This window comes from Podarcis pityusensis, assembly GCF_964106645.2.
Source record: "Podarcis pityusensis genome assembly, chromosome: 7".
Taxonomy (NCBI): domain Eukaryota; kingdom Metazoa; phylum Chordata; class Lepidosauria; order Squamata; family Lacertidae; genus Podarcis; species Podarcis pityusensis.
In genome coordinates, this window is record NC_138031.1 from 80,479,622 (window position 1) to 80,505,595 (window position 25,974).

The 25,974-nt window shown below is 41.7% G+C and overlaps 1 protein-coding gene across 1 annotated transcript in view; it reads left to right on the forward strand.

The window, feature by feature from the left end:
- GABBR2 (gamma-aminobutyric acid type B receptor subunit 2) overlaps positions 1-25,974 on the forward strand; it is a 305,881-nt gene that overhangs the window by 266,196 nt on the left and 13,711 nt on the right. Inside the window, exons 14-15 of the mRNA XM_081014706.1 lie at positions 21,030-21,140; positions 22,497-22,721. Of these exons, the coding sequence (XP_080870832.1) occupies positions 21,030-21,140; positions 22,497-22,721 (336 nt within the window). The remainder of the gene's footprint in view (positions 1-21,029; positions 21,141-22,496; positions 22,722-25,974) is intronic.

Genomic DNA, 25,974 nt, shown 5'->3' on the forward strand with positions numbered 1-25,974 from the left:
AATGAATGATTTTAGAGTGTTGTTTGTGCTGTACTTTTGTACTGTTTTATTGTTGTTAGCCGCCCTGAGCCCGGCTTCGGCTGGGGAGGGCAGGATATAAATAACATTTATTATTATTATTATTATTATTATTATTATTATTAGTCATTTTCCCTTTTACAGTCCACGGCAGCCTGAGGTCCACAACATTCTATGGATGTTGTTGGGTGGAATATCTTGGTTTGGCTTGCTACAATATTTGTGGTTAGAGTCTTAAGTTCTAGAAGCTTCTGGCTTTGGGCAATGTGCACATATACATGACATATGGTGATTTGAAAGCTTTGGAAGTGTTTAAGATGTTGAACAGGACTTTCTCAGTGGTGGTACCTTTGATTTGGCATGATTTGCTGAATACAGGCCTGTTTTTCTTTCTGTTTATGTTCCTTTCATTGGCAAATGTAAATGCTTTTTCTTTGACTTGCATTCTCTGGTGACTGTCAGTTGCTCTGTTACTTGGATTTCAGATTGCTATACTTTGGTGTTTGGCACCCAAGTAGTCCATATTCTCTACCTTGATGGCTAAATCCTTCAATTTATGCAAATTCAGTATATTTCCATTATTTCGCCTGGTATGTTCTATTTCATTATTTATTCTGGTTTTGCTAGGCAGAACAAGGAGCCATCCAGGGTGCCAAAGCTCCACCTTCTGAACTCTGGAAATCCTACTGAGCCTTCTTCCAACCTGGGACATTTTAACAAGCAACAGATAGTTATGTTCAGGAATACATATGTGCTTTTGAGAGTTTTTATATCATGAACAGTCATTTCACCTATATTGATTTGGAATTAACAATTAGCAAAATGGAAGTGATAATACTGGGATTGGCTACCATCACCAAAACGTGTTTGGGCATAAAGCCACAGAATAAATTTAAATGGTGTTACCAGAAATTGAAGCAGGTTACGGACATGGCAAGGCAGTTAAGAATTTTCTAAAATGGATTGTAACATTCATTTTAGAAAATTCTGAGTCATTTCCAGAAAGGTGGAGTAACAGATTTGCTTCATTCAAAACACATAGCCCAAAGAACAGGCACTTTGTGTTCTAATCTTAACCACAGAAGCACATTAACTTCATAAAATGTTGCTTTCAACTTTGGTCTTACGTAAGAGATTACATCCCTGAAATAATTGTGTGCTCAGAAGAGAGAGCTTTATCACGCTATTAATCTTGCTCTCTCTGTGTGTGTCTGTTTGCTCACTTCTAATTTGATTTCCCCTTCTTCCCAAGCTAGTGTCTTTTAAAATTAAGACTCCCAGAAATGATTGTATAGATCATTAGTGAAGAGTCACTGCTTTGGAAATTAGAATAAATTGGTGTAGGCTTTGAAGGGAGACTGTCTAAATGGAAGGATGGATCCTGCAGATACATTCAGATTAAACCTTAAAATTTTATGGAAATCTAGGTATATGCAATAGTATCATAATCTCTAACTTCCAATTTAAAATGGACAGTCTCAATGTGCATTGGAGTGCTGCAAGTTCAACCAGATATCTTTTTAAAATAACTTTTTATTTTTACAATTTTATAAGGGCACAAATGAACGCTTGCTGTTTCCCTTAAAAGAACACTTATTGATAGATCAGATTAATTACTGCAGGCTTTTTGCCTTGAAGCAGTTGAAGCTAAATTCTTAAACATTGTTATCAACATTAGCTCTTTAATGCTAGATACGTAGAATTGTTTTTGATATCGTGTACAGTATCCACTATATATTTTGGAAAGTGGTTTGTCTGTCTGTCTACTTGTCTTGTCTCTATACCTCTAGAGATATCATCACCAAATGGCTCGAGGGTTTCCAAGTTGGGGTGACAGACTTCATCGCCATTTGGACACAAGGCACCATTTTGAATCAAGAAGTCAGATCAAAACATGGCTTTAGCATGCTTGCACCCCATTTTTTTACCATAGTTTTGGCTTCCTCTTGAGTTATTGTCACAAAAATTGGCACCAGGGCACAAACTGTACCATCCATTAAAATCACTTTTTGTTCATTTGTTTCTAAAAATACCCAGTCAGTCACCCCTCACTTGTACCAAACATTTTCCTTCGACCTGTTCCTTGCTTGATATGTGTTATGGCTGGTTGACTTAACAAATCTAGATTGAATAATTGGCATTAGTAAAGTGTTAAACACACTTTTTTTTTTTTAAGGCTAATTGTTACAATCAGATTACTAGCACATGTGGTTTGGAAACTATTACAGGGCAAATTGTTGCAGATGGAATGAAATTCATACTATGGCTGTGCTGAGCAATGATATTTGGTGTGAGGAAGGGGAGTGTAACCTGTTTTTCATCTGTGAATTTTTTTTAATGATTATTTTATTATATTCATATTTTCTCCAAGGAGGTCAACAGGGCATACATGGTTCTCCCCCTTCTCATTTAATCCCCAGAACAATGCTGTGATGTAGGTTAGGTTAAGAGACAGTGTGAGCTTCATGGCCTAGTGTGAGCTTCCTGGCTGAGTCTCCCAGTTCTGTAACGCCACCCTGACTCGCTGGCTGAAATGTTAGAGAGTATGCCACTGTGGTTTAATGTCAGAGGCTTTGGGTTGGGGGGGGGGATGTGCGCGCGCACGGGAGTGCATGCTCAGATGCACTTTCTTATCAGTTCATAATTTATATACTAATGCCAATTCTTTGAGGGCTTGTGCTCAGGCCCGTACACCAGCCATGTACAAAGGTCAGATATCAGGAGACTCTCTGTAACCTAAGGAAGCAGAACCTCAAAACATCCCATTGAAGAGGATGGAAGAAGAGATATGAAGGGTGTTTCTACGCCGTGTGATCATATGCATTCAGTATTGGATGCAGGCACCTTTTGGGGTTGCTATGCACACGGCATCATCCCCATGCCATCTCTGTCCCACACTATTTGCCCATCCCAAGCGCTTTCTGTTGGAGCTGATAGAATCCGTTTTGCACATGTTTACAAAGCAAGCACCTTCCTATTGGGGCAGACCTACTGCTGCTGCTGCTGCAGCGCGGTGCCACTCAATGTCCAACTTGTGTATGAATGAAGTAGGCAAAATAGGAAGCGGTACTGTAACTTAGTCACCTGTGTACATCAATATATATCCTCTGGATATCAACGCACCCGTTTCCAGCCCCTCTTTTTCAAAAGACAGTGGAGGTTGGGGAGGAATACCTGTGGAAATGCTAATTAAGGGGAACGAATAGAGAATAGCATTGTTGCGCTAGTTTGAAAACATGCCGCTAAAGATGATGTTACCGTGCAAATGTGTGTACATTTGCAAACGTTCAGTATGAAAGAAAACAGCCTGTGTGCTTCAAAGTTTGCATGCGTACTCAGCCATAGATATAAAAAGGACGTCACGGGACCATCACATTGTCATTTCCTGGTTCACAATGAGAAACTGTTTTTAAGTGTCCCTAGGGCAGGGCCGGATTTAGGTTTGATGAGGCCCTAATCTACTGAAGTTAATGGGGCCCTTTATATGTCCAGCTGTCCTTTGTCAACAACAAATTGCTGTTTTTTGTGTTGAATATATGCTATATGGTAATTTATGGACCTAATAGGTATCTAAAGCCATTTGCACATAACAAAATATGTATTTTATCAAAGTAATTGTTGAACTGACGTACAATTAAGAAGTATATTAATAGTGAAATACCAGTAATTATTAAGCTCTAACTGTATGTAGGTTTTATTTTATTTGCTTTTTATCTTATATTTTGGAAATGCACATCCAGGTTTTTTTCCCTTTTAATTTTTTTGGGGACTCCCAAGAGAGTGGGGCCCCAAGCTATAGCTTGTTTAGCTTATACATCAATCCTGCACTGCTAGGAACAGAAGCACGTGCTGCCCGTAGAAATAAATGAAACAGTCCAAGATTGTTCGTCCATCCCAGCTTGCTCCCCATCCCCAAAAGGAACCCAAATAACCTAATAATGACTGAATCAGTGGGCACAGGATACTGATTGTCTTGGTGAGGGGCAACAGAAAACAACAGGGAAGGGAAATGGAATGGAGTATAGAAGCCCCGGACACAAGCACTCCACATTATTTCGTTTGCAGGTTCCTCCTTGTTCCTCCCACAATGAGCACAGTGGTCACTTTGAAAGCAAACGGGAACCACCATTACCCCAAAAGGGAATTTGCTGCATGGATGAAAAGAAAAATGCATTTTAAACCCACATTAGCAGCACCAAAGTGGCCTTCCTGAAGTGCAAGCCTGGGCAGTGTGTATGGAGGTCCTGGGCTGGCCAGATGACAAGGAAAGCAGAGCAATACGATTGGCACCAGCTTGGCTGCAGGAGTTGCTGGAAGGAGACATACCATCCAACCATCTTAGGGACTCCACTCTGGATTTATGTAGGGTTAACTCTCTAGTTTGTTCTTGTCCTGAAGGTGTCCGACAAAGCAGTGGAGGTTTAGGATCAGATGGGCTGCCCCAGGATAGATGACACTGAACATAACTACTACCAAAACTCCTTCATTGCCCTTACCTGATTAACTCCTGCCATTGAAAGTTAACCTAGTTGAAACGGCCTGGACTACCAGGATCTATTTTATGAACATATCGTTGGGACAGGTAGTTTTAAAATGATGTCATGGAATTTGTGCAGATAAACTAGTTTCAGACCTTGGTTAAGGACTTTGTAGAATCCAGCTCCATTCAGTGTACATAGGAGAGTCACTCTGTGCACACATGTGTTTGTTGTAGACATGTGACTATAACGCATGCTCATGCATTCACAGTGTGAAGAATGTGTTTGTAAAAAATAGAACACAGTACTCACAATTGGGGGACCCGTTCTTTTCTGATTGAAAGTTGTCTAGGTGGCATGTCTCAGTGTACACACATTCCCGCTAATGACTGAGTGCACATATATTTCATATTTGGGTGGCAGTCTCAAACTAAGAAACACAGCATGTGAAGTCTGTTCCCTCACTATTCAGAAGTTATCAACTGGAAGGCCCATCTTGTCAAAAGGTTTGTTTGTTTGTTAGATTTATATTTATATTTAGGTTGAGAAGTGTTCCCTTTAATTACCAGAGAGGGGGACTTCATTAATGTCAAGACTGCTGTATTATATTGTATGTTTATTTAAAGTCATTGGCCAGGAAGATTCACAGTAAAATGCATAAAATTAAGGAAAGGACATTTATTAATTGGAGAGTATCGGGCATTCTGAGGTGTGTCTAAGCATAAGAATTTTAAAACCCAAATTCACTTCTATTTAAAATAACTGCACTTACAGCTTATATAGAAGATAGATCTGCCTAGCAGTTTGCAGAGCATTTTGAACCAAGGGTTTGCCATGTTCTTCATTCAGCCAGTTGCCTACAAATTGGAAGATAGTCTACCACATACTAGAGGCACCGTATTATCAGTTTGCAAACCACAGCGCTAAGAGTCCTGTAAGCTTCTGTATTGCCCAGACACACTGAAGGTAGAAAACAGTGGAAAACAATGACACACACAGAGAAACCCTAGATATTTCAGAACTTGCTAGCTGCAGAGAATGCACACACAAACATCCCAGGGGCCCTTCTAACATAGAGAACATCCTACCATACAGATCTTGCCATCATGACAGGCACTTTGCAAGTAATAATAAATGATAGAATATTTGTTAAAGTAGCACCAACCTTGTAATCTGATGCCATCTAGTGTTTGTAAAAGGAACTGTGATCCATCATGAGGCTGGATTCTTTATAGCTTTCTTTCTAACATATTAGCATATCTTATTGCCTCCCTGTGGTATTCCTTCTCTCTCTCTCTCTCTCTCTCTCTCTCTCTCTCTCTCTCTCTCGTAATGACATGAATACAGCCACTGACTGGTTTATGATAATAGTCTTTTAAAAACTCATTCAGCAGCCACTCTGGCAAAAAAAGGTTTAATGATTTATCAGTCACTAATACCGGTCTGTGGTCTGATCTTTCCACAGAGAATATAGCAAAAGATGGTGACTGGAATCCATTGCCTCAGTTCTCTACTAGAAATAGATTATGGATGGAGATTTTTGCTTAAGGCAATTTTGTTGTAGAAGTCGACAGAAGAGTGGGGAAAGGACAAGCGTTTAACCGACCAATTTAATAAAACTGGGGTGAGGATTAAGTATTCGATGCCGAATGGCATGTGACGTAACATGACCTGATTTGCATTGTCCCAGATCTCTACAATATAGGGAAGTGGGGAGGAGAGATTGAAATTACAGCAGTGAGGAAGATGGAAACTCTTCTTCCACCCACACTTTTTTATTTAGTCATTTTTCTCCTGGTGGGGTTACTTCCAGTGATGGAGCCTGCGAAGGTTTCAGGCAGGCAAAGATTCCTCTTTTCCCTCCCCTCCCACTTTAACACCCATTTTCCACCATCGTGGGAAGGACTAATTGCAGCCAAAGGCACCAGGTTCCATCCTTAGAACCATTAAGAGGCACTCTTAGTCAATGCTGGGGAATTCTTCACCTGCAGTCCTAATTCAGTTTGCCACTTCCCTCAGTCCAGCCTGACAGACCAATCCCAGTGAGCCCTTCCCACCTGCCAATCATCCCATGCAATTTTATGGAGGTCTGAGATGAAGCCAGTGCACTAGGATTGGGAATAAGTCCTCTGCTTGCTCTTTTAGAATTGCAGAACAGGCAGAGGGGTCTCTGATCTCAGCACTAAGCACCCCGCAGCTGCTAGAATGGGAGATAAACCTTTCTGCTTGAACTTTAAGATCAAAAGGTAACATATCCGCCCAGGCAGGGTAGGAAAAGCAGGCAGAAGGATCTCTCCTGCCACCTCCACCCCAGGGCTGAAAATGCTGGATGTGTGTGGGTGTGCATGCCTTTGTGCTTGCATCCTTGGTGCCTGTATCTCTGTGACCATTGTGAGGTGTGAGGAGAGGTATGTGCGTGTCTTCCTTTTTCTTTCTTTTTGTTTTGTGCTCTACCCACTAATGGAATGCATTCCCCAGAAGGTTAGCCAAGGTTGAATTTGGCCCTTGACTGAAGTAGGTCCCCCATCTCTGGTATAGACAGTGCTCAGCTCATTGGACCAGTGTGACTCAGTAACTTCCTACACAGTGGTGCCCCGCAAGACGAATGCCTCGCAAGACGAAAAACTCGCTAGACGAAAGAGTTTTCCGTTTTTTGAGTCGTTCCGCAAGACGAATTTCCCTATGGGCTTGCTTCGCAAGATGAAACGTCTTGCGAGTTCTTGCGAGTTTGTTTCCTTTTTCTTAAAGCCGCTAAGCCGTTAATAGCCGCTAATAGCCGCTAAGCCGCTAATAGCCGTGCTTCGCAAGACGAAAAAACCGCAAGACGAAGAGACTCGCGGAATGGATTAATTTCGTCTTGCGAGGCACCACTGTATAAGCTTCCTGCTTTGTAGGAGATTAAAAATTGTTGAAAATATAAATTAGAAAGGTGACACAAAAGGTGAGTTGTTTTTAAATTTTGATAACTCACTTTATTGCACAATTGTTTAAATTGGTACACTGGGGGGGGGGGGAGAATACCATTCTGTTTATACTAGACTTTCACTTATTGCAAATTAACACAGACCACATTTCCCCTCAGTTTCCATCTTTCCAAGCAAATTATGTGTTGTATCTGTAGTTTTATTCTGTCTGTCTGTATATTACTGCTTATTTTTAAAATTGTTGCTAACATTCATATCCTATCCCCAGGGCAGCTAACAAAACAAAACAGAAAATGAATTCAGTATCTAAGAACTCCCAAAATACAATTAAAACTCCTGAATTACAGTTAAAATAAACTAGAAAGCAGAAATAATACAGCAAAGAACCAACATCCCTTTGTGAAGACCTTCCTGCTAACCTTGTAAAAGCTGTAAGGGAGCTAACTGGCAAGCATTTATAGGAAAATAATTCCATAGCAGAGGTGCCACCCTGAAAATGCCCCAGAACTCCTCTGAAATACTGTATTGATTATTCCTCAAGATCTGGTTCCCATAACTGAATGCAGTCCTTCAGTCTGATCATTACCAAATTCTGTGCTAGTGTCACTTATCATAACCTGAAGTTCTGCTAATGCAAGCTTACCCAATTTATAACCACCAAGCCAAACGCTACCCACCAGATATGCATTGTGACCCACTGGGGAAGGACTCAGTATAAACCTGGGAGTGCAGAAATGAGAGTGGGGTGTCAAGCCACACTGTTACCAATCCAATCAGCCTTGCTGTTTTTTCAAGTATAATCCTAGATTCCAGAAATCTCCATGTTGACCAGGAAAAATGAAGAAGTTTAGGCATACAGGGCTAGAAAGCTACAGCTGATATTTGCTGGCCTTGATTTTAATTTATCAGCTAGGTACTCTCACAATTTATACATACCAGTGCGAGGATTCTGGAACACGCAGGTGCTTTCATTGTCTGATCTGTAGCCTAATTAAGTCATCCCAGAAACTTCCTAATGTGGTAATCCTAGAGCCCTGAAAGAAGAAGCTGCATGTCCTACCAGCTATAGCCGCATTAGGACACATTGCCATAACTTAAGGTTAGTGTCTCCCAACATACTGAAATTCTATTTGCACACTACGTGTCTTTGCACTTGCTGCTTGTGGTGCAAGTTTCAATGGTATGCACACCTGGGTTTTCTGCGGTGCTCCAGAAAAGTCCCCACCCATCCGTTCTATTATTTAGCTTGTTATTTCCCGTCTTTAACTTGCAAGGTCCCAGGGTGGCTTACAGCATTAAAACACAGTACAAAAACAATTCAGAACAGCTAGGTAAACCTCATCTCTTGGAATGGAATATTTAGGAGATCTGTCCCCTCAAACAGAGCAGTGTTTGGTTCTCTCATGTGTTTTTTGCTATATAATAATAATAATAATAATTTATTATTTATACCCCGCCCATCTGGCTGGGTTTCCCCAGCCACTCTGGGCGGCTTCCAACAGAATATTAAAATACAAAAACCTATTAAACATTAAAAGCTTCCCTGAACATGGCTGCCTTCAGATGTCTTCTAAAAGTCTGGTAGTTGTTCTTCACTTTGACATCTGGTGGGAGGGCGTTCCACAGGGCGGGTGCCACTACCGAGAAGGCCCTCTGCCTGGTTCCCTGTAACTTGGCTTCTCGCAGTGAGGGAATCGCCAGAAGGCCCTCATCACAGCTCCCCTAAGATTGTTCCAACCTGGTTCAGTCTTTGTGGCATCTCTCCTGGAACCATGACTTCAACTCTAATCAGATTGGCTCCTCTTCCTTTCCCTTCAGCTTTTGTTATTTTGCCTTCGGTTTAGTTAGGGGCTGGAGGGAATGCACAGCCTTGGGTTCCTACTTTCAAGGAAGGCCGCCATAAGATTCCTGGGGTAGGCAGTGATGTCTTCTCTTCTCCAACGCTGTTCCTCCTCCTTCCTCTTCTTGTCACCACCGCTGTCCTTCTCCCCCCCCCCCTGTAGTTCCTATTCCTATTCCTCCATTCATAATTATTCATAGAATTGTAGAGTTGGAAGGGACCAAGAGGGTCATCTATGCCCAACGTGCAGCTCGAACTTACGACCCTGAGATTAATAGTCATTCTCTACCAACTGACCTGTTATTATTTTTGCTGTCACATTAGTAGTGGCAGTATTGGTCATTTCCCTAATGCTTCCTCCCTCTCTTCCCTGCCTTGTTTTGTAAAGGGCTGGGGTGTATGTGATCTTCCTCAGAACAATGCATTCTAGATGTGGTACCTGCACCACCACTGCTGCTGCAACAGTAGATTAAAAATGTCCAGGTTCAAACCGTATTTCTTGCTGCTGTGGGAGCTGCGATTGGCTGCAACCTGACCTGACATGCAAAAATTCAGGAAGTGGAAGCATTTCTGATATTGCACAGGTACAGGAGCAGGGTCAGATAAAAATGTGGCAGCTGTGGTACAGTTACATCTCACGTGATCCATCTCTCCTGTGTAAATGCTGAATTTAGATCATAGCAGTGACAGGGAAACATATAGCTTCTGTCGTTATAAACCAGCTGTTTTTCTGTGCCGTTATTAAAGGGACCTAAATACTGTCCTTTCTTGAATATTGTTGGCATCCATCTGTCAAGAGACAATGGGGTGAAGTCAAATGTACGGCATTAGCAGCAGTGAAATGACCTCCTGGGCTGCCCAGATGACAAGACCCCCTTCTCGGCATCGCTGTTGAACACAGTCTACTTTTAAAATACATACTGTCTACTTTTAAAATAATCGACAAGGCACTGTAGAATTTTAAAAGCTACGCAGCAAGGAGCCGAACCGTTTTGGTGAAAGAAAAGGGTTTAAACTTTCAGGCCACTTCTAGTACTGTTGTGCTTAGTGAACCATTTTTCAATATTGACTATATCGCTGTAAATCAGTAGAATTGTGGCACATTTGAAGAGACCTCTTTAAAAGCTTTGAGGGTTTCTTGTTATTCTTACTAAATCTCTCCTGCAATAAATCATTGCAAGTTTGCTTTAAAGCAGAGCGTAATTCCCGTCCCTTGTTCTCTGTGTTGTTCGTTTAGCAAACACTGGAACATAAGAAACTGCCTCATTCTAGGTTAGACTTTTATTTCTTTTTTTAAAGAATGGTGGGTCTGAACAGAGAGTGGCTTTAGGAATATTCTCCTTCATATGACAGAGTTATGTGTAGTCAGTCAGTGTGAAAATATGTCCGGTAAAACTATGTTAAAGGGAATGTGGTATGACATCTGCTGGGGGGGGGGGGGGAGCTAAATTATTTAAGGAAAATGCTGCATAAAGGATTCACTGATCTGAGTGAAATACTAGAGGCTAAACTACCTGCTTTATTCCGCTTCTGAGATATTTCTGAAATACCATTTTATACTGAGTTTGCAACAGGGAAATTCACATTAACAAAAATCAAAGCTCCACTGAAATTAATATATAAAATTTAAAAGCCCTAGGAAAATCAAACTACCAGTGGTTTTTTGTGTGAGGTTTTTTCTACATACCAATCAAATACTTCATAGTTTACTCTTGAAACAAGTCAGAGGTTCTTATGACATATAGGGGAAGGCCAAAAAGCTATGCATAAGAATATTTGTCACTGGGTGACATACAACTTTGTGTGACTGAACTTCCAGTCACACAACAGGGCCTCCTGTTCCTCCAAAATCTATTGCAAAGGGTTGGGTAATTTTCTGGAGCAGATTTGGGGGTTCAGTGCACGCTGCTTTATTTGGAAACAATTTCTTTGGCTATGATACTTACGCTGTAGTCAGAAACATCTGGAGGGCACTAGGTTAGAGAATACTGCCCTAAGCTCTGCAAATCAGCCCAAATGTGTATTTTCCTGTTAGGACAAGCACAAAGATGGCCTTACTCTTTGCACTGGAAGACTAGGTCCCAGTGGGAAAGGGTCAACTCTAGGAAAGTGGAGGTGGGTAGCAGAAATGGATGTTTGATCCATCTCCAAAACAACAACAACACAAAACCCCAAGGCAATGCATATACTGTTTCAAGCTTGGCTTGGAGTTGCATTTTTCAAAATGCTATGTTATCTCTGGGTCAGAGAGATGCAAATTTACTGGGGAAACTAGCAGGATGGGGGCTGCTTGAGGGAGACACTACTCAAATGAGAGCCCAAACAGCATCAAATACGCATTTAAACTCAGGTGTGGACAAGCTCCGAGTCTGCTAATCAGTAATGAGGGACTTGCCTAAGGGCCACTTGCTCTCCTCACCGCCTGCCTGGCACCATCTATGCAGCCATAAAGAATTTGATAATATTTTTTATTAGTTTTCAATTACAATCCAATAATAGCCTCATTATAACAATGCCAATTTATAATACAATTACTAATACCAATCATTCAAATACCAAACTATATAATTTAGATAAGGTGTGCTAGAATTGATGGTTTTCTTTATTTTTACATTCCAAAATCCTATTAATTTCAATGACATTCTGGTCATCATAATAATCCCTTATACAACAACTGCAATGTTAATAACTTCTATTTGTGTTGACACATTAAATCATTTATAAATCTACAAGTGAGGCACTCAAACTATATCCTTGTTCTTCCTGCGTGTGGCAATTATTCTGTCTGTGGTGTTTCCTTCTAAAATGTTATGTCTATCTTTTCCCGGTTGTTGCTGTTATCCATCATGCCTTGGGGGGAGCTGATATCCCATTGTTGTTCCAGAAATTTCTCCCTCACTCTGTCCCGTGCTTCATTGTTTTGCAGCTTTAATAACAGCTGCAAAAGTCACTCTGTCCCAATAAATAACCTGTTTTCCTCATTTTTCCTCTCAGCCTGGGAAGAAGAATGTTCTGCCGAACTGCAGATGCCACAAAGAGTTTGTGACATTATTAGGCTAGTCGTAGTTTCTAAGCTTAAACCTACCTCCCACAGGGTTGTTGTGAGAGTATAATTGGTGTGTGCAGGGAGGCAGGGTACTATGTATGTTGGTTTGAGTTTCTTGGAGGAAGAGGGGGTATTAGAAAAAAATCCCCTGGTGAATAGTTGAGCCTTGTCTTATTCTTATTGAACCTCATCCTCGGCTACAGTTTCCACAGTCCTTGCAACTCCCTCACTTAACAGGCCTCTGCAAATGCTACTCCAAATGCCAAATGGGATGGTGAGAAAGTAGTTGTTGGTCCACGATAAGAAAGCAGAATAGTACAAGAATACTTGGCTAGTTTAGATGTATTCAAGTCTCCAGGGCCAGATGAACTGCATCCAAGAGTATTAAAAGAACTGGCAGATGTGATCTCAGAACCACTGGCAGTCATCTTTGAGAATTCCTGGAGAACAGGCGAAGTCCCGGCAGACTGGAGGAGGGCAAATGTTGTCCCTGTTTTCAAAAAGGGGGAAAGAGAGGACCCAAATAATTACCGCCCAGTCAGTCTGACATCAATACCAGGGAAGATTCTGGAGCAGATCATTAAGCAAACAGTCTGTGAGCACCTAGAAAGGACTGCTGTGATCACCAATAGTCAGCATGGATTTCTGAAAAATAAGTCATGTCAGACTAACCTGATCTCGTTTTTTGATAGAATTACAAGCCTGGTAGATGAAGGGAACGCAGTGGATGTAGCCTACCTTGATTTCAGCAAGGCATTTGACAAGGTGCCCCATGATATTCTTGTAAAGAAGCTGGTAAAATGCGGTCTTGACTATGCTACCACTCAGTGGATTTGTAACTGGCTGACTGACCGAACCCAAAGGGTGCTCATCAATGGTTCCTCTTCATCCTGGAGAAGAGTGACTAGTGGGGTGCCACAGGGTTCTGTCTTGGGCCCGGTCTTATTCAACATCTTTATCGACGACTTGGATGATGGACTCAAGGGCATCCTGATCAAATTTGCAGATGACACCAAACTGGGAGGGGTGGCTAACACCCCAGAGGACAGGATCACACTTCAAAACAACCTTGACAGATTAGAGAACTGGGCAAAAACAAACAAGATGAATTTTAACAGGGAGAAATGTAAAGTATTGCACTTGGGCAAAAAAAATGAGAGGCACAAATACAAGATGGGTGACACCTGGCTTGAGAGCAGTACATGTGAAAAGGATCTAGGAGTCTTGGTTGACCACAAACTTGACATGAGCCAACAGTGTGACGCGGCAGCTAAAAAAGCCAATGCAATTCTGGGCTGCATCAATAGGAGTATAGCATCTAGATCAAGGGAAGTAATAGTGCCACTGTATTCTGCTCTGGTCAGACCTCACCTGGAGTACTGTGTCCAGGTCTGGGCACCACAGTTCAAGAAGGACACTGACAAACTGGAACGTGTCCAGAGGAGGGCAACCAAAATGGTCAAAGGCCTGGAAACGATGCCTTATGAGGAACGGCTAAGGGAGCTGGGCATATTTAGCCTGGAGAAGAGGAGGTTAAGGGGTGATATGATAGCCATGTTCAAATATATAAAAGGATGTCACATAGAGGAGGGAGAAAGGTTGCTTTCTGCTACTCCAGAGAAGCGGACACGGAGCAATGGATGCAAACTACAAGAAAGAAGATTCCACCTAAACATTAGGAAGAACTTCCTGACAGTAAGAGCTGTTGGACAGTGGAATTTGCTGCCAAGGAGTGTGGTGGAGTCTCCTTCTTTGGAGGTCTTTAAGCAGAGGCTTGACAGCCATATGTCAGGAGTGCTCTGATGGTGTTTCCTGCTTGGCAGGGGGTTGGACTCGATGGCCCTTGTGGTCTCTTCCAACTCTATGAGTCTATGATTCTATGCTTTCATCCTTCATTTGAGAAGGCAAATTGGGACTTGATGGTAAATGTATCGAATGTTAATGAGACTCGAAGAAGGGTTGGCCATCGGAACAGAAATGTAGTAGCTTGAGGGGAAAACCTTAATTGCTTTTAAATAGGGAAGGCCCTGGCTGAATGAAATTCTAGTTGGAGATATTAAATAAATAACCTCGTCTTCAGATGCATAGAAAAAAAAACAGGCAAAGCCCCGGAGGACCAGAGAAGGGCAAACAGAATTATATTTTTCAAGGGTGTGAATAAGGTAATTCCATCGTACTAAAGGCCAGCCAGCAGCTTGTCAGCACCCTTCAAGTGGCTAGAACAGATCATGAATCAATTTGAGAGAGGCACATCCCTTGCTTAATAACACAGCGGAGAGCTGGGAGACAAAGTCTGTGTAATACATCTTGATTTCAGCAAGGCATTTGATGGAATAGCAGTTGTTATGCTTAGAAGCACAATAGCGTATTAGGAGCTAGGCAGAATTACTGTTGGGGGATTGCCCAAACAGTCGAAAAGTCATCTCCAGCTGATTACTCATTAGTGATTCACTGTCAGATTGGCAGGAGGCTATTTCTAGGTGTTATGCCAAAAACTGGTTTTGCCAGTGATACGAGTGAAATACTGTATTTTACAAATTTGCAGGTAACACAGAGCTTGTTTGCCATACTTAACAGGTTCTTTCTGTCAGGTTCTCAGGGTGCACTGTACTGACTTCTGTGGTACCAGCCCATGACATCAGTTTCATAGAGGCTTCAGTTGCTTTTTATGTATGACAACTTTTTATTGTATTGTTAGGATTCTGGGCTGCCCTGGTTACGGCAAATGAGCTAAAGACTTTAAGGGGGGAAAAGACAAGTTGCTTACCAATAATTGAAGTCCTTCAAGGCATCATCTGTGTAGCCATCAGCTCAAAATTTGGGGGAGGGGGGCTCAGGTTTTGTCTGCTACTTCTTGAGTGGGCTCACCACCTTGCTTAGGTGGTCCTTATGGTATCCTAGACCCAAGTGGCTCAGGGCTTTGTATATCAACAGGACACACGGCAATGTTTTGTTGTACATCCCACTTTGCCTATTGAGTTCCTACTCCTCCCTGAATGCACACATGGTCAAAGCATCCATCCAGGACTGGCTTGTATGTGTTCAGGGGTATACTACTCTTAATTTTCCCATTGAACTTGTTTCATGAAGTTCAGTTGGGAAAATTAAAATATTGGTCTTGGGTGGGAGAGCAGGATTTTGTTCCACCGCAAGAGGGACCCCAAAATAGAGAACTTCCTTTCTTTAATTAAGAATGGCATGATCCCATGATCTAAAGAGGCAGAGCTCATGACATGGGGTGAAGCACACCAGTCCCACCACTTCTGCTGCCAAGAGGGAGGCATTCCAGCGCTTTGGAGTTGCCATTCATCTTCCCTGCCCCTGAGAGGAAGCCAGTCTGCAAAACTTTGAGGAGTGCCCCAGCTCACACCAAGTTTGGCGAGAGACAGGGTGTGGCAACAGAAGTGGGACACAGGTTGATGGGCCAGGAGTTGTCAATTCCCATTTCGCCTCAGGTGGCGAGACAGGATGGGCAAAGAAGAGGCGGCTGGAGTAGAAACCTGCCCTCTGGGTAGGAATGAACTGGCATTGAGCAGAATGTTGCAGGAGTTCCAGCAAAACATGCCACCCACTTTCATCATTACAAAACATAAGGAATTAGATGGAATTTTATGTCGTTTTCAATAACTACGGGGTAAAGTTGGGATTGTTATACCAGCAGTGCAGAATCAAGTAACCACTTGTGCCCAGATCCGTCATGCTTATAAAAGTCAGTGTCTTTTTAAAGAAAAGCCCACACAAGAGAAAATAATAAATTATGGATATATTTTGCTGAGAAATTTTCTTGGTTAGCGGCAGCAATGGGGAAAATGTGCATCCACAAGAGATGACTCTATAAATAGCTCTAACAGCATTGTCTCATCTTTAAAACTCAGTAAGTACAACAAAAAATGCGTCCCTTTATGAAGCTGTTTGAGCAGAGACACAAATGGAAAGGGAAGGCATGTTTCCAGGATAAATAATGTGTGACTATTGCTGACGTGAGGTGGCTTGTATAGAATTTTGTTTTGGAAGCATGTTTCGCAGCACTTGTAGATGACGTTACACTTTCTTACTAGGATGTTTTAAAAACATGAGTTGGATCCCCTAAGCTTTTTCGCAGCCGTCTTTTTTTGATGTGAAATATCTAGGTCAGCCAAGTGAAAAGCTGCACCAGGTTTGAGCTCGTCGTTATTTAAGAAGTTAAAATGGAGTTTGCCACATGTTCTGCATTTGAAGGTTTCTGAAACTCCTGCCAAAGAAGCCATCTCCACCCTGGTAGATGAATACATATTTGGTCTAAGTACTGTACATACTTGTTTATCCCATCAGAAATCATTGCAGGATGGTTTCCGTTAACTCAGTATTACAGGACAGGATTCCCTGTTGGATGAGGATGAATGCTGGTGGCTAAAAATATTTCTTAGCAATGAGGATTTGAAAGTTCTGAGCAAAGTGGATTTCCTTTGGGAAACTGACAACTGCAAGGTATTTAATGTTTTAAGGCTTTGCTGGAGCAGTGTAAATGTGAAAACCCAAAGTTCATGTTTTGGCAGTTTAGATTAGCAAAAAAGAGCAAAGTCTTCCTGGGAAAATGAACAATGGTGGAATTCAGTGCTGAAATCCAGTAGTTTGAGGAACGACAGCAGTCCCAGGTTGCAACCCAGATAACTCATTTTTAACCTTCAATTGTCTGACTACAGTAAGATATATTGCTATTACTGTATCTGACCTGCTAAAGTCCTTAGGACTTCTATCTTTGCCTACATCCATTTGAGATTCAAAGTTCTCTGGATTGCAACAATTAGTAACCCTTAATCGGGGGGGGGGGGCAGGGAGAATAGGACTTGATGTACAAGTTGTGCTTTTCACTGCAAGCTAATGTGGCGGGGCCGGGGGGGGGGGATAAGCCATTGAAGCTTTTCCCCATCCTTTATTTCCATCCGTGGGGAGGGGGGAAATATCTCTGTGATGCTACTATTAAAGGCACAAGTGCAGGAATATTAAAAGTAGCGACCCTGGCCTTGTCCGTTCTGTGCCTTGGGCATTTGGGCACCTCTGTAAGCTTTCCTCACTCTCTCATACGCTTCTTTTATTAGCTTAGTCTGAGTGGTGGGCACTGAGAGTGGACTGCATTTTCTAATGTACTTCCCTCCAGCATTGCCCCAAACTTCAGTGTAATGTTCTTGGCATCTAGAAGCAGGAGATGCTATTTCCCCTGACTAGCTTGTGAGAATTGTTGTACAGGATGGGAAATGTGAACGCTTTGGTTTTTTTTAAATATTTTTTATTAAGTTTTTAAACAAACAAAAAAGAAAAACAACACACACAAAAAACAATACAAAACTTAACAATATAAACACAAAACAATTAATAACGAACTCTCTTTTCCATTACCAATTTTAAATTACTTATTTTCTGGACTTCCTCATACCTCCCTCTTTTGTATTCCAATCCACATTTATTTATCCAGCAGTTTCTTTTCCACTTTTTTAATCCCAATCTTTAATTTAATAAAATGTTAAAATATATAACTTCAACTCTTTTAAACCTAATCCTTGATCTTAATATCCTGTAACTTTAAAGTTTTCCCTTTTAAAATCAAATTTCCATTTCTTTAAACTTCTTTAATCTTAATCTTTAATCTTAATCTATCCTTAACTTTAACCTATGCAGCTGGAAACCACTTATTTTCAGTCCAACATCACTCTAACATTCCTTAATTTTGCAGTGTTTCTGAAGATAGTCTTTGAATTTCTTCCAGTCTTCCTCCATCGACTCTTCTCCCTGGTCACGGATTCTGCAAGTCATTTCCGCCAATTCCATATAGTCCATAAGTTTCATCTGCCATTCCTCCAGCGTGGGAAGTTCTTGTGTCTTCCAATACTTTGCGATGAGTATTCTTGCTGCTGTTGTTGCATACATAAAGAAAGTTCTATCCTTTTTTAACACCATTTGGCCCACTATGCCCAGGAGAAAGGCCTCTGGTTTCTTAGGGAAGGTATACTTAAATACCTTTTTTAATTCATTATATATCATTTCCCAGAAAGCCTTAATCTTTGGGCACGTCCACCAAAGGTGAAAAAATGTACCTTCAATTTCTTTACATTTCCAACATTTGTTATCGGGCAAGTGATAGATTTTCGCAAGCTTGACTGGGGTTATGTACCACCTGTATATCATTTTCATAATATTCTCTCTTAAGGCATTACATGCCGTAAATTTCATACCTGTGGTCCATAACTGTTCCCAGTCAGCAAACATAATGTTATGACCAACGTCCTGTGCCCATTTAATCATAGCCGATTTTACCGTTTCATCTTGAGTATTCCATTTCAGCAGCAAGTTATACATTCTTGACAAATTCTTAGTATTGGGTTCTAACAATTCTGTTTCTAATTTGGATCTTTCCACCTGGAAGCCAATTTTCCTGTCCAATTTAAATACCTCCATTATTTGATAATAATGAAGCCAGTCTCGCACTTTGTTTTTTAGTTTTTCAAAACTCTGCAATTTCAGTCTATCTCCGTCTTGTTCCAAAATTTCCCAATATTTCGGCCATTTGACCTCCATATTGACCTTTTTCAAGGCTTTCGCTTCCATCGGTGACAGCCACCTTGGGGTTTTATTTTCTAACAAATCCTTATATCTTATCCAAACATTAAACAGCGCTTTCCTGACAATGTGGTTTTTAAATGCTTTATGTGCTTTGACCTTATCATACCATAAATATGCATGCCATCCAAATACATTATTAAAACCTTCTAGATCCAAAATGTCAGTGTTTTCAAGAAGTAGCCATTCTTTCAACCAGCAAAAGGCTGCTGATTCATAGTACAGTTTAAGGTCTGGCAGGGCAAATCCACCTCTTTCCTTTGCATCCGTTAATATTTTAAATTTTATTCTGGGTTTCTTGCCCTGCCAGACAAATTTAGAAATATCTTTCTGCCACCTCTTGAAACAATCCATTTTGTCCACAATCTGCAAGGTTTGAAACAAAAACAACATTCTGGGCAATACATTCATCTTTATCGCAGCAATACGGCCTAGCAGTGAAAGCTTCAAATTTGACCAAATTTCTAAATCTTTTTTCACTTCTGACCAACATTTTTCATAGTTATCTTTAAATAAATTCCCATTTTTTGCTGTCATGTTAATCCCCAAGTATTTAACTTTCTTAACCACTGTTAAACCTGTCTCATTCTGAAACCTCTCTCTTTCAAACGGTGTTAAATTTTTCTCTAAAACCTTGGTTTTTGACTTGTTCAATTTAAATCCTGCCACTTGACCAAATTCTTGAATCAGTTCTAAAACCCTTTTTGTACTAGGTTCTGGCTCCTGTAACGTCAATACTAAGTCATCTGCAAATGCTCTCAATTTATAGTGTTTAGTTCCGACCTGTATACCTTTAACCATCTGGTCCCTTCTAATCATATTCAGCAGAACCTCCAGGACCGAAATAAAAAGAAGTGGGGAAATTGGGCAACCGGGAAATGTGAACGCTTTGAAGCACAAAATCTGGAAATCATTTACAAAAGAAAGTTTGAGGTAGCCTAACGGCGAGTGGGGGGCTGTGAGAAATCCCAAGGGGCTGACAGCTAAAAGCCTCAGCAGATTTGGAAGTAATTGGAGTAAGCTGGGAATGACAGCCTAACATGAATTCACTCCCATGCAGAGCTGCTGAACACAGTATCCAGAAACTGCTGCCCGTGTCAGAGATGCTATCAAGTTCCCGAAGAGCTTACGAAGCTTCATCTTCAGCAGAGGCTAAGAGATCCTTAAGTTTTGAAGGAGAAAACACAAAGGGCATATTACTTGCAGTGTATTAAAAGAATAGCCGGTGTTCAAATATATCATCATCTTTCTGCTGGGTGTTAATTCTAACAATATCAAAATGTACAAAAGAAGAGTTGGTGGTGTGCAGCTAATGATATCTTTTCATCAGAAAATTCATCATAATTTTATCTTTTCACCAGAAAATTTATCATAATTTTAACTTTTCATCAGAAAACTTATCATCCATAACTCATGATTATAAACCTATTAAAACTTGCAATTAATCATATCATGCTTAATACATTCATAGCTGCAGTTTAATTTGTTTTATGTCCGTTCCAATGCAATATAATGTCCAGATTTTTGTACTGGTGAAGCCAACATCTTCTAAACTTTTCGGTTTAAAATGTTGCAAAACAACAAATACATTATACAAAAACCACTGGCAAATTCCCCTTACTTCTTTGCATGCCTGGTACAGAATAGTAATTTATAAATTGGGTTATGCATCAGAAAGTCCATCTATACCATGATCCCTTAGGCAAAGCACCCGCCGTCACTCTCAGACCACCCCAACCTGTAAAAAGAGGATAACAATATAAACCAACTTTGCAAGGGTCTTGTACGAATTGTTGGATAATGTCTATGAAGTGCTATGAATGTTGTAAAAGTGTCTTATAAATGCTAAATAATATTGCTGCATTGAGGACCTTCTAATATTTTATTTTACAATATAATTTATGACAACGGATGACTGACGGATGTACCGTTCAGTGTGGTATTTTACTTGAGCAGTGTAGCATGGGCCTAAGAACCTGCTTCCAGTTCATTAGCATTCTCTCCTCACCCCACCTCCTAGATTTCTGCCTCCAGCAGTCTCTGGCCTGACTACAATATTCATTTTTCATGTATATAAGCTCAGGGATAAAATCCTTTCTTCTCTTCTCTTCTCTTCTCTTTACTTGCAGCCTGATCCTGCAGGCCGAGATATTTCTATTCTTCCCATTTTGGAGCACTGTGAAAACACTCACATGACCATTTGGCTTGGCATTGTTTATGCTTACAAAGGCCTACTCATGGTAAGTCTAATGATAAGTGTAGCTCAGAGCCAGTATGGTGTCATGATAGAATGACGGACTAGGGAGTGGGGAGACCTAAATGAGAATCCCCACTTGGCCACGAAGCCTACTGGGACACTTTCAGTTTTATTTATGTTGTCCTAAAATGGCTAAAAGGGTGGCGCTGTGAGTTAAACCACAGAGCCTAGGGCTTGCCAATCAGAAGGTCAGCGGTTCGAATCCCCACGACAAGGTGAGCTCCCGTTACTCGGTCCCTGCTCCTGCCAACCTAGCAGTTGGAAAGCACCTCAGAGTGCAAGTAGATAAATAGGTACCACTCCGGTGGGAGGTAAACGGCATTTCTGTGCGCTGCTCTGGTTCGCCAGAAGTGGCTTAGTCATGCTGGCCACATGACCCAGAAGCTGTACGCCGGCTTCCTTGGCCAATAAAGCAACCCCAGAGTCGGCCACGACTGGACCTAATGGTCAGGGGTCCCTTCACCTTTACCTAAAATGGCTAAAATGTTAGTTTGCTATTTTGCTCAAATGAAATTAAAACCCAAAGTTGTAATGGTAATGTAGATAGAGACTACAGACTCCTCCCTCATGAGAAAGACTGAGTTGAGTGAGCCATTTATCATCACGTATTCCATACTCTCCCGTGTCATTGATAAGCGTGGGTTGGTGTCTGTTTTGAAATTATGGCAGCCTTTTAAGTGCCCTGCAGCCAGTTGAAGAAGTAGGCTGTAACCTCTGAGAGTTGATGCCATGTTCTTATGGCTTAATAGCAAAAAAAAAGCTGATTGATAAATATTTTAAATAGCTCTAGCTTAATACAAATGCCCCAGTATATTTAAAGTAGCAAGTGCAATTCATTTAAAATAAATGAGCCTTTTAACCATTTATCATAATTAAGTATTTTTACCAATACCAAACAAGTTTATCTCCCATATCATCTCTCCTAGCTGTAAGAGAAGACCCAGGAGATGTGGTAGTTTATGTGCCCCACGCTTGCACCCACATCACTCAATATCACACCTGTAATTCATGCCCAAGTGCTTAGGGGGTGGATCATGTAATTATATACCTCACAAGCAACCCCCCCCCCATTAAATTAAATACTAGTGGGCTAAAGCCAGCCAGAGCTAAATAGTTTCAGTTATTTCAATGAGAGGTAGAGTATGGGATCACTCGGTGGAAGTTAAATGTGCTTAACTTTGCCTGAATCTCGCCCTGTCTTGCATTTGTCAACATAAGCTGCTTAAAGCAGAATGCAGATAGAAATAGAAACAGAACTCTTTTGATGTCTGGTATGCAAGCCTATCACTGTGCTTATTGTGTTAACAATCATCACTTCCTTTTCTCTTTCTAATTTCAGCTATTTGGTTGCTTTTTGGCTTGGGAGACTCGAAATGTGAGCATTCCTGCTCTGAACGACAGTAAATACATTGGCATGAGTGTTTACAATGTGGGCATCATGTGCATTATTGGAGCTGCTGTTTCCTTTCTCACACGGGACCAGCCCAATGTTCAATTCTGCATTGTGGCACTAGTCATTATATTTTGTAGTACTATTACGCTCTGCTTAGTCTTTGTTCCTAAGGTAAGCACATTGACTCATTATGGGTCTGTTATCTGCATATAATTTTTGTAGGACTATTAAATTCACTTCTGCACTGGGAAATTCTCCTGCACAAGCCCCACTGAACTGAACTGGAACAGCAAAAGGACATGGTTGCTCACTGGATTGTGCCCATGATTCTTAAAGCGTAAGTTGAGAGCCAGCGTGGTTTTAGTGGTTACACTGTTGGACTAAGACTGGTGAGACTCGGGTGACGCTTATAGGGTGGCTTTGCACCAGTCACTGCATCTCTCAGCATAATCTGCCTCTCTCATGCTGGTTGTGAGAATAGAATGAGGGGAGGGGTCCACATCTGCCATCTTGAGTTCCATGACATATCACCTTCCTAAGGATATGCAGTTATTCCATCAGGTAGTTGCCCTGGTCCCTCCATATCTTGATTAGACAGAAAGCTACAGTGGTACCTCGCAAGACGAATGCCTCGCAAGACAAAAAACTCGCTAGACGAAAGGGTTTTTTGTTTTTTGAGCTGCTTCGCAAGACGATTTTCCCTATGGGCTTGCTTCGCAAGACGGAAACGTCTTGCAAGTTTGTTTCCTTTTTCTTAACACTGTTAATACAGTTGCGACTTGACTTCGAGGAGCAAGTCATAGAATGCGGTGTGGTAGCCTTTTTTGAGGTTTTTAAAGACTTTGGTGATTTTTGAAGCTTTTCCAAAACTTTCCCGACACCGTGCTTCGCAAGACGAAAAAAATCGCAAGACGACAAAACTCGCGGAACGAATTAATTTCGTCTTGCGAGGCACCACTGTACTTCTGTCTAGAACTGACAGAGCAAAGCTTTGTCTAGGGCAGTATCACTTGTGGGAACTGGTTATCTATGAATAAATTACACATAAGAATCTAGATGTCAGAGAGAAGTTTCTTTTTTTTTATAAGATATTTATTAAAGTTTAAACATTACAAAGAAAAGAAAAGAAAAGAGAAACAAAAGAACAGAGAGAAGTTTCTTTTAATACTAAATGGGTTAAATACAGAGCCTAGGACTTGCCGATCAGAAGGTTGGCAGTTTGAATCCCCGCGACTGGGTGAGCTCCCATTGCTTGGTCCCAGCTCCTGCCAACCTAGCAGTTCGAAAGCACGTCAAGTGCAAGTAGATAAATAGGTACCGCTCCAGCGGGAAGGTCAACAGTGTTTCCGTGCGCTGCTCTGGTTCACCAGAAGCGGCTTAGTCATGCTGGCCACATGACCCGGAAGCTGTCTGCGGACAAACGCCGGCTCCCTTGGCCTATAGAGCGAGATGAGCACCGCAACCCCAAAGTCGGCCATGACTGGACCTAATGGTCAGTGGTCCCTTTACCTTTACTTATTTGTAATACAGTCGTACCTTGGATCCTGAACGCCTTGGTACTCAGACGTTTTGGCTCCTGAACACCGCAAACACGGAAATGAGTGTTCCAGTTTGCAAATGTTCTTTGGAACTCAGTGTCCGGCGGAGCTTCCACGGCTTCCAATTGGCTGCAGGAGCTTCCTGCAGCCAATCAGAAGCCGCACTTTGGTTTCCCAACATTTTGGAAGTCGAACAGACTTCTGGAACGGATTCCGTTCGACTTCCAAGGTATGACTGTAATACAATATATAAATATATAGACGTGAATATTTATAAAAGTATACATACAGAAATAGCCAGCATTATTAGATACAAAAATTATATTTTCCCAATATCACATAGGGGTTTAAATCATCCTGCATTTTTCCATTCCAGAAAAAAAAGGGGGGGGAAGCAAACTCCATTTTTCAATTAAAAATATTGCTGCTTTGACTCCCTTCCCTAACCATATTTGTAGCTTTAACTATTTGGGCTTTATTCCTCTATCTTTGCTAGTCCTGGATTTTTCCATGCCTGAGCTATGGCTATTCAGGATGCAGGAAGTAAATGAAGGTTCATTTCCTGATCCTTTCAGCGAAAGGTTTCTAGCCTGGCCTTATCTTTGACATGCTGGCTTTTGGTGTTCTTTATTCAGTCGTGAGCTTTAAAGCACAGACCTGCACATGGTGCAAAAAGAAGTCTGGGTGAGCCTTCAGGAAGGTGGCTCCACAGCTCTGCCCCACCCCATAATGTTGCTAGAGAGAGCCATGGTGATTTCCCATTATTGTGAAATATCAGGTTTTCACAATTAACATTGCTGTTAACATTGCATGGGCAAATTATTTAAAGGCTGAGATGAATACTACTACTTCATATCCTGGGCCAATAAATTGATGCTGAATCCTAGTAAGATTGAGATGTTATGTGTTCCAAGATATTGACTCTGGGAGGTGGGAATATGGGCAGGGCTGCCCTGCCCTGGAAGAAGCAGGTCTATATTTTAGGAGTACTCCTAATATACATATCAATATTGATAGATAGACCCACTCCATTCTTTAATTGTTAATTGTTTAAACTAATTTTAATATTGTCGTTTTACATTGTCGTAAGCTGCTGTGAGGTCTTATAGTGAAGGGTGTGTAATAAACTTTAATCAATAAATAATAATGACCGCTCCCCGCTTAAAACGGGGGGCGCCCTTTGCGTGGACGCGCGCAGCCCCTAGATCTGGAGCGGCCCCATCAGCATAGGCTTGGCTTTGCCTTCCCTCAGGTGGGATACCTGGAGGTCTCCGCCTACCTCAGTCAGTTGTCCAATCCCACCTGGGGGAAGCGTTGCCAAGGAGACCAGGCCAGGTAGGGGAGGGACTACCTGCCCACACAATAGAGGGAGGATCTTACCTGGGAATCCTCACTTGGCTCCAGAGCTTCTCCCACCTTACCTACCCACCCTCAGTTAATGTCTTATTTTGCAGGTTAACTTTTCTTCACAGGTATGCGGGCGCTGCTACGTTAAGGTCGCTGTTAAAGGGCCGGAAAGGAATTTCCCTGCATTGGCAGGTTTCGCCTTTCCCGTAGCAAAACGTCACAACTTTGGCGGTATCAGGCCTTGGGCGGAATCCTTTAGTCCATCTTCCTCTTTGCGGTGGCGATACCAGGGTTCCCCGTTAAAGGGGTTTCTGAAGGGAGGCTTTGACTGTACGCCGAAAGGTCGTCATTGCTCTCCCCTGCGGCGGCGGCGTAACGGGGGCGGCTATCTCTGCTTGAACATATGTTCTCCAGAGCCGGCCCATCCCCCCCCACACACACACACTGGATAACCCTGATGCTCCCTAGGTCCCCGGCTGGGGACTGGGGAGGGAGAACGCCCAATGCCTGAGCCAAGGTCTACCCACATTTGAAATTTA